This window comes from Podarcis gaigeae, assembly GCF_964106915.1.
Source record: "Podarcis gaigeae genome assembly, chromosome: 1".
NCBI lineage: Eukaryota > Metazoa > Chordata > Lepidosauria > Squamata > Lacertidae > Podarcis > Podarcis gaigeae.
Genome location: NC_139678.1, coordinates 21055994 through 21068284, shown reverse-complemented (window position 1 = coordinate 21068284; position 12291 = coordinate 21055994). Strand labels below are relative to the sequence as shown.

The 12291-nt window shown below is 41.4% G+C and overlaps 1 protein-coding gene across 1 annotated transcript; it reads left to right on the top strand.

Moving 5' to 3' along the window:
• Positions 1-638: 638 nt before the first annotated feature.
• LOC310851946 (serine protease inhibitor A3M-like) lies at positions 639-11925 on the top strand (the record flags this gene model as incomplete). Its single annotated transcript, XM_083754616.1, has 4 exons — positions 639-1206; positions 8585-8810; positions 8997-9147; positions 11674-11925. The coding sequence occupies 4 exons, from the start codon at positions 639-641 to the stop codon at positions 11923-11925; spliced, it is 1197 nt and encodes a 398-aa protein (XP_083610742.1).
• Positions 11926-12291: the final 366 nt, after the last annotated feature.

Sequence of the window (12291 nt, the reverse complement as noted above, 5' to 3'; positions counted from 1 at the left end):
CCACATAGACGATGTGGATCCTGATAGTGCCTACCCTCCCTCCTTCCCTCCTTGTCAAAGGGGGCCGTGTAGCTGATCCTGATCCCTCCTTCCCTCCCTGTCGAAAGGAGCCTTCCCATGCTGCTTCTCCTCGCACCTCCCTCTGTCTCTGGCAGCCCATTCCCCAATCGGGAAAGCAACAACAGGCCCACATCCCCTCTTCCAGCAGCACTGCGCAAAAATTTGGCAGAGCTGTGGAGGAGGCAGGAGAGGGCATTGGGATATATAATATGTCCGTTTTCTCCCATTTTATTGTACTCAGACAGCTCCCCTTTCCATTCCTCAGGTACTAGCCAGTGTGGTGTAGTGGTTAAGAGCGGTAGTCTCGTAATCTGGTGAACCGAGTTCACTTCCCCACTCCTCCACATGCAGCTGCTGGGTGACCTTGGGCAGTCACACTTCTTTGAAGTACCTCAACCCCACTCACATCACAGAGTGTTTGTTGTGGGGGAGGAAGGGAAAGGAGAATGTTAGCCGCTTTGAGACTCCTTAAAGGGAGTGAAAGGCGGGATATCAAATCCAATCTCTTCCTCTTCTTCTTCTTCTAATATATGCTGGTGTTTTGTGTGTGTTTGTGTGTTTAGGAAATCCAGATTGCAATGAAACTCGCCATCCATTTCTCCTTGTTACTGATTGTCCTTCAAGCCCACAATGGTCATGGAGAGAACGATCCACTTCAAGAAAAGCTAGCTTCCAGCATTGCTGACTTTGCATTTAAATTCTCCAGACAAGTAGCTTCACTCCAGGGTGGCAAAAATATCTTCTTCTCTCCTCTGAGTATCTCCATAGCGTTTTCAATGATTGCCATGGGTGCTAAATCCAACACCCAAAATCAAATTTACGAAGGACTTGGATTGACATCAATTGACACAAGCAAGGTCCATAAAGGATTTGAACAGCTCATTCAGATGCTGAACAGTCCTGGAGCTAAGATGGACATAGGAAATGCCATGTGGATAAAACAGTCACACCAAATTCTTCCTACGTTTTCAGAGGATGTCAAAAGTTTGTACAAAACAGAGAGCTTTAACTTTGAACAATCCTCAAAGGCTGCAAAGCAGATAAATGGTTACGTGGCAAAGAAAACCCATGGGAAAATTACTAAAGCAGTTGGCCGCTTAGATCCAAATACCATCATGGTTCTTGTGAACTATATCTACTTCAAAGGTATGTTAATTTTTTTTAAATTTTTTTAAAATATTTTTTATTCATTTTCACAAATATAACAAAATAAAAACATAACATAACATACAATGACATAACATAACATACAAAAACATAACATACAATAACATACATGACACGACTTCCCCAAGCTTTCCCTTCACTGCACCCTTATTTTTTTTAAGACAGCATTTCTAGCAATCCTTCATTCCAATTCATAACTGATTCTCTTTATATTTTATTTAAATTTAAGATTTAACAGCTATAATTCTCTATCTTATATCCCTTGACATTTTAGCATTCCGAAATTTTACAACAGTTCCTAAGATAAACTTTAAATTTTCTCCAGTCCTCTTCCACCGTCTCTCTCCTCTGGTCACGGATTCTGCCGGTCATCTCTGCCAATCCCATAAATTCTGTCACCTTGGTCTGCCATTCTTCCAGAGTGGGTAGTTCTTGCTTCTTCCAATATTTTGCTAGTAGAATTCTTGCTGCTGTGGTTGCATACATGAAGAATGTTCTGTCTTCCTTTGGTACCATTTGGTCGACCATGCCCAAGAGAAAAGCCTCTGGTTTTTTAGCAAATGTCCGCTTAAGAATTTTCTTCATTTCATTATAGATCATTTCCCAGTAGGCCTTAATCTTTGGGCAGGTCCACCAAAGGTGATAAAAAGTTCCTTCACATTCATTACACTTCCAGCAATTATTATTGGGCAAATGATATATCTTTGCTAGCCTGGCTGGGGTCATGTACCACCTATAGATCATTTTCATTATATTCTCTTTTAAGGCAGTGCATGCCGTAAATTTAATGCCTGTGGTCCATAACCTTTCCCAGTCCGCAAACATGATGTCATGACCAATATCTTGTGCCCATTTAATCATTGCTGATTTAACTGTTTCATCTTGGGTGTTCCATTTCAGCAGCAAATTATACATTCTAGACAAATTCTTAGTATTGGGCTCCAATAGTTCCGTTTCTAACTTTGACCTCTCCTTCTGAAATCCTACTTTCCTGTCTTGCTTAAACGTTTCATTAATTTGCTGGTGATGTAACCAGTCTCTGACTTTAGGTTTTAATTTCTCCAAGCTCTGTAGTTTGAGCTTTTCACCATCATATTCCAAAATTTCACTGTATTTTGGCCAGTCTGAATCCATATTAAGTTTTTTTACCGCTTTAGCTTCCAGGGGTGACAACCACCTGGGGGTTTTATTTTCCAACAAATCTTTATAACGATTCCATACATTAAACAATGCTTTCCTGACAATATGGTTTTTAAAGCCTCTATGCACTTTTACCTTGTCATACCATAAATATGCATGCCAACCGAAGTTGTTATCATATCCTTCTAGATCTAAAATGTCTGTATTCTCAAGAAGTAGCCATTGCTTCAGCCAGCAAAAAGCTGCTGCTTCATAATAAAGTCTTAAGTCCGGCAAGGCAAAGCCCCTCTATCCTTTGCATCAGTTAGAATCTTAAATTTTATTCTGGGCTTTTTGCCCTGCCAGACAAAATTAGATATATCTTTCTGCCACTTCTTGAAACAGTCCATTTTGTCCAAAATTTGTAATGTCTGAAATAAAAACAACACTCTCGGCAATACATTCATCTTAATAACAGCAATTCGGCCTAACAAGGAGAGTCTTAACCTAGACCATATGTCGAGATCTTTCTTCACCTCCAACCAACATTTCTCATAGTTATCTTTAAATAGGTTCACATTTTTTGATGTTAAGTTCACCCCCAGGTATTTCACCTTTTTTGTTATTTCTAAACCGGTTTCTCTTTGAAAGCTATCTTTTTCCTCGATCGTTAGATTTTTCCCCAGCACCTTCGTCTTTTGTTTGTTTAATTTAAAACCTGCCACTTGACCAAATATTTCAATAAGTTCTAAAGCTCTTTTCGTACTGGCTTCTGGTTGTTGCAAAGTTAAAACTAGATCATCTGCAAAAGCTCTTAACTTATAATGTTTAGTTCCGAGTCTTATCCCTTCTACCAGCTGGTCCCTTCTGATCATGTTCAATAATACCTCCAGGACAGATATAAATAATAGAGGGGATATTGGGCATCCCTGTCGTGTCCCTTTTTCTATTGGAATCTCATCCATAACCATACCGTTCACAATTAATTTAGCCTTTTGTTCAGAGTATATTGCACTTATACCATTTTCAAAGTTATGGCCTACCCCCATCCCATGGAGATTCCTCTTTAGAAAGGTCCAACAAATATTGTCAAAGGCTTTCTCCGCATCCACAAAGATCAACACTGCTTTTCTATTTATCTCCATCTCCAGGAGTTCTAATATATCTATAATATTTCTCACATTGTCTGACATATATCTCCCTGGGAGAAAGCCTGTTTGGTCTTTATGAATCTCCTCTGATAACACTTTTTAAAATCTTTTTGCTAAAATTTCTGCAAAGATTTTATAATCCACATTTAAGAGTGATATAGGGCGGTAGTTCTTAACTTGGTGTTTCTCAGTTTCTGTCTTTGGTATAAGTGAGATGAATGCCTCTTTCCACGATTCGGGAGCCTTTTTCCCCTCTAAGATTTGGTTGCATACTTCCTTCAATGGTTGTATTAACCATTCCTTCAATGCTTTGTAGTATCTGGCCGTCAGTCCATCTGGTCCTGGTGATTTTCCCAGTTGCATTTTTTGAATGGCACCCTCTATTTCTTGAACTGTAATTTTCTCATTTAAAGTCCTCTTGCTTTTTTCAGAAATCTTTGAGAGTCCATATTTTTTAATGAATTCTTCAATCTCTTGTTCTTTCTTTGGCCCTTGAGCATATAACTTTTTGAAATAACTTTGGAAACAATTGCTAATCTCGTTTGGTTTGTTGATAAATTTACCATCCACTTCTAGGGATGTCACGGTGTTCAGCTTTTGTCTCTTTTTCAGTTGCCATGATAGCAATTTCCCACATTTATCTGCTGATTCAAATGATTTTTGCCTCATTTGTTTTATTTTCCATTCTATCTCCTCGTTCACCAGTTCCATATATTGAGTCTGATAGTACTTTATTTCTCTTAGAATCTCCTGAGATTTAGGTTTAGACCTCAATTTCTTCTCTCCTTCTTTTATTTGATTCCAGATTTTTTCCTTCTTCTCATTCTGTTGTTTCTTCTTTATGGAGTTTTGCTGAATCAGGAAGCCTCGCATCACGGCCTTGCTTGCATCCCATATTATTCTTCTTTCCACCTCTGATCTTAAATTTATCTCGAAATAGTCCTTCAATGTCTTTTGGGCCTTTTTGTAGATTGTTTCATCTTTAAACAGGGTGTCATTCATTCTCCATCTGAAGGTTCCAGTTGTTGTCAGCTTCATTTCCATCTTTACTGCATTGTGATCGGAACAAGTTTTTGGGCAGATTTCTGTCTTTTTAACCCTTGGTGCCAGATTGCTGGAAATCCATATTTGGTCAATCCTGGTCCATGTCATTTTTGCTTCAGAGAAGAAGGTCCCCTCTCTTTCTAGAGGGTTCCTTGTTCTCCAGATATCAATCAAGTCCATGGTGTCAGTCAGTTCAAAAAAGGTCTTTGGCAGTCTCCCATCCTTGGAAATCGTTTGTCTCTGCGCTTTATCCATGTTTGTGGAGACTACTCCGTTCATATCGCCCATAAATATTATTTTAAAGTCCATAAAATCCATTAACGTCTCATGCAACTTCTTGAAGAACTCGGCCTTCCCTTCATTAGGTGCATAAACTCCTACAATCAGAATTTTTTCTCCTTGAATTTGAATTTCCACTGCCAGAAATCTTCCTTGTTCATCCTTGAAAATTAATTTTGGTTCTAATTTTTCTTTCACATAAATCACAACTCCCCTTTTCTTAACTTTGTCAGAAGAAATGAATTCTTGTCCCAATCTTTTATTTATCAAAAGTTTTCTGTTTATCCTGGCAATATGGGTTTCTTGCAAACATATTATATCTAGATGTTCTTTCTTTAGTATATGAAACACCTGTCCTCTTTTTCGAGGATGGTTCAGGCCGTGACAGTTCCAACTCAAAAATTGCAGAGACATTTCTGTTATTGGGCTGCTTTTCCGCCGACTGCTCCAAGTTCTTGTTCCTCGTCAGTAGGTGCTGGGGCAAGTCCAAATGATAGATTTGCTATATCTGGTATTTCCCTCTCTTCTACAGTTCCTTTCTCAAAGTCCTCAAAGTATTTCTCCAAAAATTGGTCTTTATCTTGAGTTGTTTTGATCTTAATTTTCTTCCCTTTGAAGTTGAAGGACAATCCTTGTGGAAATTCCCACCTAAATGGGATATTGTGTTTTTTCAGCAAATCTGCTAAAGTCTTAAATTGAGACCTCACCTCTAGGAAGTGCTTAGGAATATCCTTGAAGATCTGTACTTGGGAATTCTTAACATTCAGGGCCTTCTGGAAATGTAGGTTCAGTATTTTATCCCTTTCTTCTTTGGATCTTAAGGTGATTAAACAATCCCTTGGTTTCTTGCCTTGTTTTCTGCCAATCCGGAAGGCTGAAGTGATTGCAAATTCCTGCTCCTCTTCCCCTCCTAGTTCATCAATCCAAAATTCTTGGAATTTATCTGTCAGGAAGTCTCCCAGGTTACCCTGTTCTTCCTCTGGTACTGATCTTAATTTCAAATTCTTATTTTTCCTCTCTAGTTCCAAAAAGGCCAGAGCTGAATCATGTTCGTTGACTTTCTTTGCAATGGGTACAAACTTTCCCCTGGTGTCCTCGGCTGTGCTCCTTGCGCTCTCGGCTATTTTTCTCGTTTCTGTAGATTCTTGCACAAGACGGTTTATAGAATCTGTGTTATTTGCAATTGCCGTCGTGTTCAGGTCTAGTCTTGTTGTCAGCTCTGTCAATTTCTTAGAATTATCTGTCAGTTTCCTAGAGTTCTCTGTGGACTGCTTGGTAAGTGCTTCTAAAGACTTGTTTATTCTAAGCAGTGCCTGTGTCATAGATTCCATTGATGCTGTTGTTCCTTTTTCCTGTACAGCTGTAGCTCCTGATGTGGAGCCTCTTCTTTGGGTCTGCTTTTGAGTTTGTTTTGATTTGCTTCTTGTTGTTATTTCCTCCTGTGGAGTGCTCATAACTCAAGGTCGTTCCCACAGGAAAATTGCAAGTGGAAAATCCCACTTCTCTGTCTCTATCACAGTGCGACTGTTTCTCTCTTTTAGTCCTCTAGAGGGGGAAATTGTATCCAAGTAATGGCGACAATAGCAACACAAAAGACAGGGAAACAAGTAGCCAATACAAAGTTCCACCAAGCAAAAGTCCAGCCAAAAGCCTTATTTGTTTCAAATCCAATATCTTATAAGTTCAATTACCTAAAGTCCCGTTATTTTATTTCAATTAAGTTTGGCCTCTATATCCACCAGCTTTTTGACAGCTCATTTTCTGACAGCTCACTTTCCTGGCGCTTGTTTTTTTCCCGGCAGCCTGATCAGAGGCTTCGGCAGCGGAAGACTATTTTTTCCCAACCCCCTGTCCTCTGGCAGATTAGATTTACACAGTCCTCTTCCCCCCTTCACCTGCCTGTGGGGGGGGGATTTCTTCCAATATCAAGAGTACAATAAGGTTTCTTAAATAGAAAGGTTCCCTTTAAAAATAGCTTGTTTTTCCATTGCTCAATCGGTCGTGCAGTTCCGGGAGGGCTGGCTTCCTTATTTTCTACCTCTCCCGTTTTCAGCCGAATTTTCTTAAATTGCTTTTAGAGTCCCGTTTAGTTTGCAGATCTTACTCACGGGTAATGTTGCCAATCGGTTGTTTCAGGAAGGAATCGGCGCTCTCCGTCAATGGCGACGCGGCTTCACTCCGTAAGCTGGGTTGCGATCCTCAGCACCGCGCTCACACCCGATGCCGCTCCGGAGCCTTTAAAAAGGCTCCTTCACGATACCGGGGGGCGCAAAGGTGCCCACCGAATCTCCTTGTTCACAGGCTTCAGCGCCTGTGATTTTAGGGGTCCCCCGCTCGCCGTAGCGGGTCAGACCCGAACTTACGGAGCAGTCCTGCCTCGGAGCTCGAGGCTAAGACCGCCATTAAACGCTGGCGCCGACCGGAAGCCTACTTCAAAGGTATGTTAAAGAAAGATAAGTTACAAATATTTAATGCTTTGTATTGTTCAATCTGCTAAAACTGGCAGGAATAACTTGAGGGGCTAGGAGCTGGGGGTACTGTTATACAGTGGTTCCACTCCTTTCTCCTGGGTTCTTCTGGACATGGGTCCAGAAAGTGGGGGGGGGGTGAGTGTTCAGACCCCTGGGCTCTCACTTGTGGGATGCCTCAGGGGTCCGTCCTGTCCCCCATGCTTTTTAACATCTACATGCAGCCGCTGGGAGAGAACATCAGCGGGTTTGGGTTGGGTGTTCATCAGTATGCAGATGATACCCAGCTCTACCTCTCTTGTAAATAAGAACCAGTGAAGGCAGTGCAGGTCCTGTGTGAGTATCTGCAGGGGGTGGGGGGATGGAAGGCAGCTAATGGATTGAGGTTGAATCCTGACAAGACAGAAGTACTGTTCTTGGGGTACAGGGGGCGGGCTGGTGTGGAGGACACCCTGATCCTGCTTGGGGTAACTGTGCCCCTGAAGGACCAGGTGCACAGCCTGGGGGTCATTTTGGACTCACATCTGTCCATGGAGGTGCAGGTTAATTCTGTGTCCAGGGCAGCTGTTTACCAGCTCCATCTGGTACGCAGGCTGAGAACCTACCTGCCCACAGACTGTCTTGCCAGAGTGGTGCATGCTCTAGTTATCTCCCACTTGGACTACTGCACTCTACATGTGGCTTGAAGGTGACTTGGAAACTACAACTAATCCAGAATGCAGCAGCTAGACTGGTGACTGGGAGTTGCCGCCGAGACCACATAACACCAGTCTTGAAAGACCTACATTGGCTCCCAGTACGTCTCCGAGCACAATTCAAATGTTGGTGCTGATCTTTAAAGCCCCCTAAACAGCCTCGGTCCTGTATACCTGAAAGAGCATCTCCACCCCTATCGTTCAGCCTGGACACTGGGGTCCAGTGCCGGGGGCTTCTGGTGGTTCCCTCATTGCGAGAAGTGAGGTTACAGGGAACCAGACAGAGGGCCTTCTCGGTAGTGGCACCTGCCCTGTGGAATGCCCTCCCAGCAGATGTCAGGGCAATACACAACTATTTTACTTTTAAAAGAAAACCAAATGCGGCCCTGTTTAGGGACATTTTTAATGTCTGACTCTGTATTGTTTTTAATATGCGGTTGGGAGCCACCTAGAGTGGCTGGGGAAACTCAGCCAGATGGGCGGGGTATTAATATAGTATTATTATTATTATTATTATTATTATTATTATTATTATTATTATTCTTTTTCATCTTAGATGACTGGAAATATCCCTTTAACCCTAAATTAACCCATAAACAAGATTTTTTTATTAGCGAAGGAAAAACTGTGAAAGTTGACATGATGAAAACAACGCAACATTACCGATATTTCCACGATGAAGCTCTGTCATGCTCGGTAGTTGAACTTCCTCACAAAGGCGGTGCTGCTGCCTGGTTCATTCTGCCTGATGAAGGCAAACTGAAGGAAGTGGAGGATGCTATGGGGGAGGAAACTTTGTCCAAATGGAAAACATCTTTAAAACTGAAGTAAGGCTTTTCTCTGCTGTTTCTAAATGTCTCTGTAGTAGTTAGTATGGAATGAAGGCATCTGTTTTAAAACTGTAAAATGCCTCTCTTTAAGGGTATGAAGATCTGACACTGCAAATGCAGTTTATTGCTGAGTGTTATAAAACTCTTCATCGCTGATGATTTAATGTTCTGATTCTCGTTTAGGGCAAAAATTAATCTGTCCCTTCCAAAATTTTCGATGTCTGCATCCTATGATCTCAACAATGTGCTGTCTAGGCTGGGCATTACTGATGTGTTTAGCAACAATGCTGATCTATCTGGAATTACTGGACGTAGAGACCTGAAGATTACCAAAGTACGTGTGTAAATATCATGCCTTGGGTATTTTATCGTATGAGATCAGGCTTTTAAAAGTAACTGACAAATTTACTTTGAAGCATTAAGAATCAGCCCCTGGACCTCTCCACATTCTCTGGCAATCTCTGTAGCAAGAAGACTGTGCCTGATCATTCCTTATCAGGAGACTCTTTGCCTCCTTGCCATAGTAACCAAGTACATAGGGTTGTAGGCAGTGTTAGTACCACTCAGAGATGACCCATTCAGAATAATTTTATTTAGTTAGTTAGTTAGTTCCCATTCTTCACTCTAAGGTGCCAGGGTGAGTTACAACATTGAAACACAACATTAAAAATAGTTTGAAAACTACCTGCAATCATAAAAAGAAGGAGGGTCGTAGGATTGTAGAACTGTAGAGTTGTAAGTGAGCCCCAAGGGTCATCTAGTCCAACCCCCTGCAATGCAGGAATCTCAGCCAAAGCATCCATGATTGATGGCCATCCAACCTCTGCTTAAAAGCCTCAAAGGTATGAAAGTCCAGCACCTCCCTTGATCTGGATATTATACTGGAATGGACTTCCTTGGAGCATCTTAAGCAGAGGTTGGATGGCCACCTGTCATGGATGTTTTAGTTGAGATGCCTGCATTGCAGGGGGTTGGACTAGATGCCCCTTTATGCCCCTTCTAACTCTACCATTCTATGAGTCTACAAATTATTCTGGGACCTTTACTGGTGGCAACTGCATGCACACAGACTGAACTGCACTGCATGTGAGAATTTTGCTTGGAAAACTAAGTTCCAACACATCTGAAAGACGACTCAGGACCCAGTGTTGTGGAGAAAATCAAAATAAAGCAGCCAATCAAAAGACAGTCCAGACTGGAAGTTCTTTAAGACAGGCAGAACGCAGTCACTCCATTCTTCTGTGCATATTTACAGGCAGCGCTTGTGGCCTTGGAACAAAGGTTCGGAAGGAATTCTTCCTCCTCCTTCTGAGAACCTTGGCCATGTGACTTGAGAAGCACCCAGTGGCCCAGTGGGCTTGGTGCTCACCTCACATGCACGCCAAGCCTCAAGTGCACATTCAGTGACTCAGTGAAAGACGGCATAAGGTGGACCAAGGTTTCCCTTCTTTCTTTCTTTTTTTTAAAAAATATATATTATTTTTTCTTTTTCATTCATTACATACATCTCCAATTCTTAACATTTACTATATATTCCTCCCTCCCTCCCCTCCAAGGCTTCCCCCAACTTCCGCTTCTGGTTTGTTTCTACTTTCACCCACTTCGCTATCTCTTAACAGAAAAAGTTATTAATTACGTAACTTCAAGCCTAAAGACATGAAAATAGCAGGAAATACACCATCATATTTCACTATCTTCTAAACATTTTCTAATGCTAATAATATGAATATTTATTTAAATCCTGCCATCAAGCCTACTGACTTTCTTTGTTTCTGCAAATATAATATAAATGGTTCCCAATCTTTTTCGAAGTCTCTGTTGTCTTTTTCTCTTCGTCTATCTGCCATTTTTGCCAGTTCTGCATAGTTCATCAACTTCTCTTGCCATTGTTCTTTAGTTGGTATTTCTCTAGTCCTCAAGATGGATCAAGATTTCCCTTCACCCAATACTGCCTCGGTTATCTGCCCCACTGTCTCTTGAGTTGTCTTTCCTGCCCTGACTAACAGCCAATTAATAAAATGCAACTGCAGCCTAACCAATTAGTCCCAAACATATGAAGTTCTGTAAAAAGGAGTCATGAAGCAAAATATTCCTCCTCAGCCCCCAAATAGGCAACTAACGAAACCCCATACCATGCAGGGATGAAAGGTGGGCCCTCCAATGAAAAGACTGGAGTGTTTCCACAGATCGAGGCTTCAAAGCGGCTTAGTGCTTGTGTGCATTTTTGTTTGTGGGTTTTTTTTCTTTGTGTGTGTTTGTGTGTTTATTTCCTTTTTTTAATTAAATTTTTATTGAGATTTTAAAGGTTACAAAAAAGAATAAAAAAGACAATCAAAGAAATAAAGAGTGGAAAAAAACCCCCAATGCATATAAAAAGAACATCATCAAAAAACAGAAAAATGAAAAAAGAGAAAAAAAGAGAAAGAAAAATCAAATTGTCCACAAGAAAAAGTCAGCGCTCTCCGGCAACGGCTACACGGCTTCACTCCGTAAAAATAGCGGTCGATTCAAAACACCGCGCCGCTCACCCCACGTCACTTCGGAACCCCCGAAAAGGGGTTTCCCTGTGGGTAGGGGGGGGCGCTCCTGGTGTCAGCCGAATTCCACGTTCCCAGGCTTCATCCGCCTGGGATTTCTAAAGGGTCTCCGCCTTCGCCGCCACGGCACGACCCGAATTCCATGGAGCTGGTTCCTCTCAGTCAGAGGAACGCCGCCATTGCCGATGGTGCTAACCCGGAAGTCTGTGTGTTTATTTCCTTCTTTGTGTTTTGATTGTGGGGGAAGCACTGGGAAATGATTCTTGGAATGAGGATAGGAGGATTATAAATGTGTTTCACTTTTCATCTGTGATATGTTGCAGGCTGTGATGGTTTCCAAAAATATATCTTCTTTCCTTCCTGTGCAGGCTACTCACGAGGCTGTCCTGGATATACATGAAGAAGGTAGTGAGGCAGCAGCAGTGACCACTGTACACTCTTGTTTCAAATCTGCACAACGCCCCTCCTTTCCTATTAGACTAGTATTTGACAAGCCATTCTTTCTCACCATATTGGCACCAAATGATGGACCCATGCTTTTCTTTGGGAAAGTAGTGAACCCTGCTAAAAAATGAACATTAGGTGGACCATTCAGAAGCTTCCAATTACCAGCCATCTTTATGATGAAAGAGGACTTTCCCCCTTTCTTTGACAGAAGAAAGCGTCATAACCAGTAGTTGTTTTTAAGGGCAACTATGACATCGACAGCAAACTGCGTGTACAATAAAGATAATTTTAAAACATGTCTCTATTTCATTTTTAATATATTTTTTATGAAATTTTCTTTTTTACAATTTAGAATATTCATTTAAACAACCTTAAAATATCAATGACTTCCCTTCTTCTCTTTCCATGGTTTGTTTTGCACAACATAAATCCCTGCATATTTTACATAAATTAAACCATTCAGTATTCCATTATTACATCCATCACAACTTAAT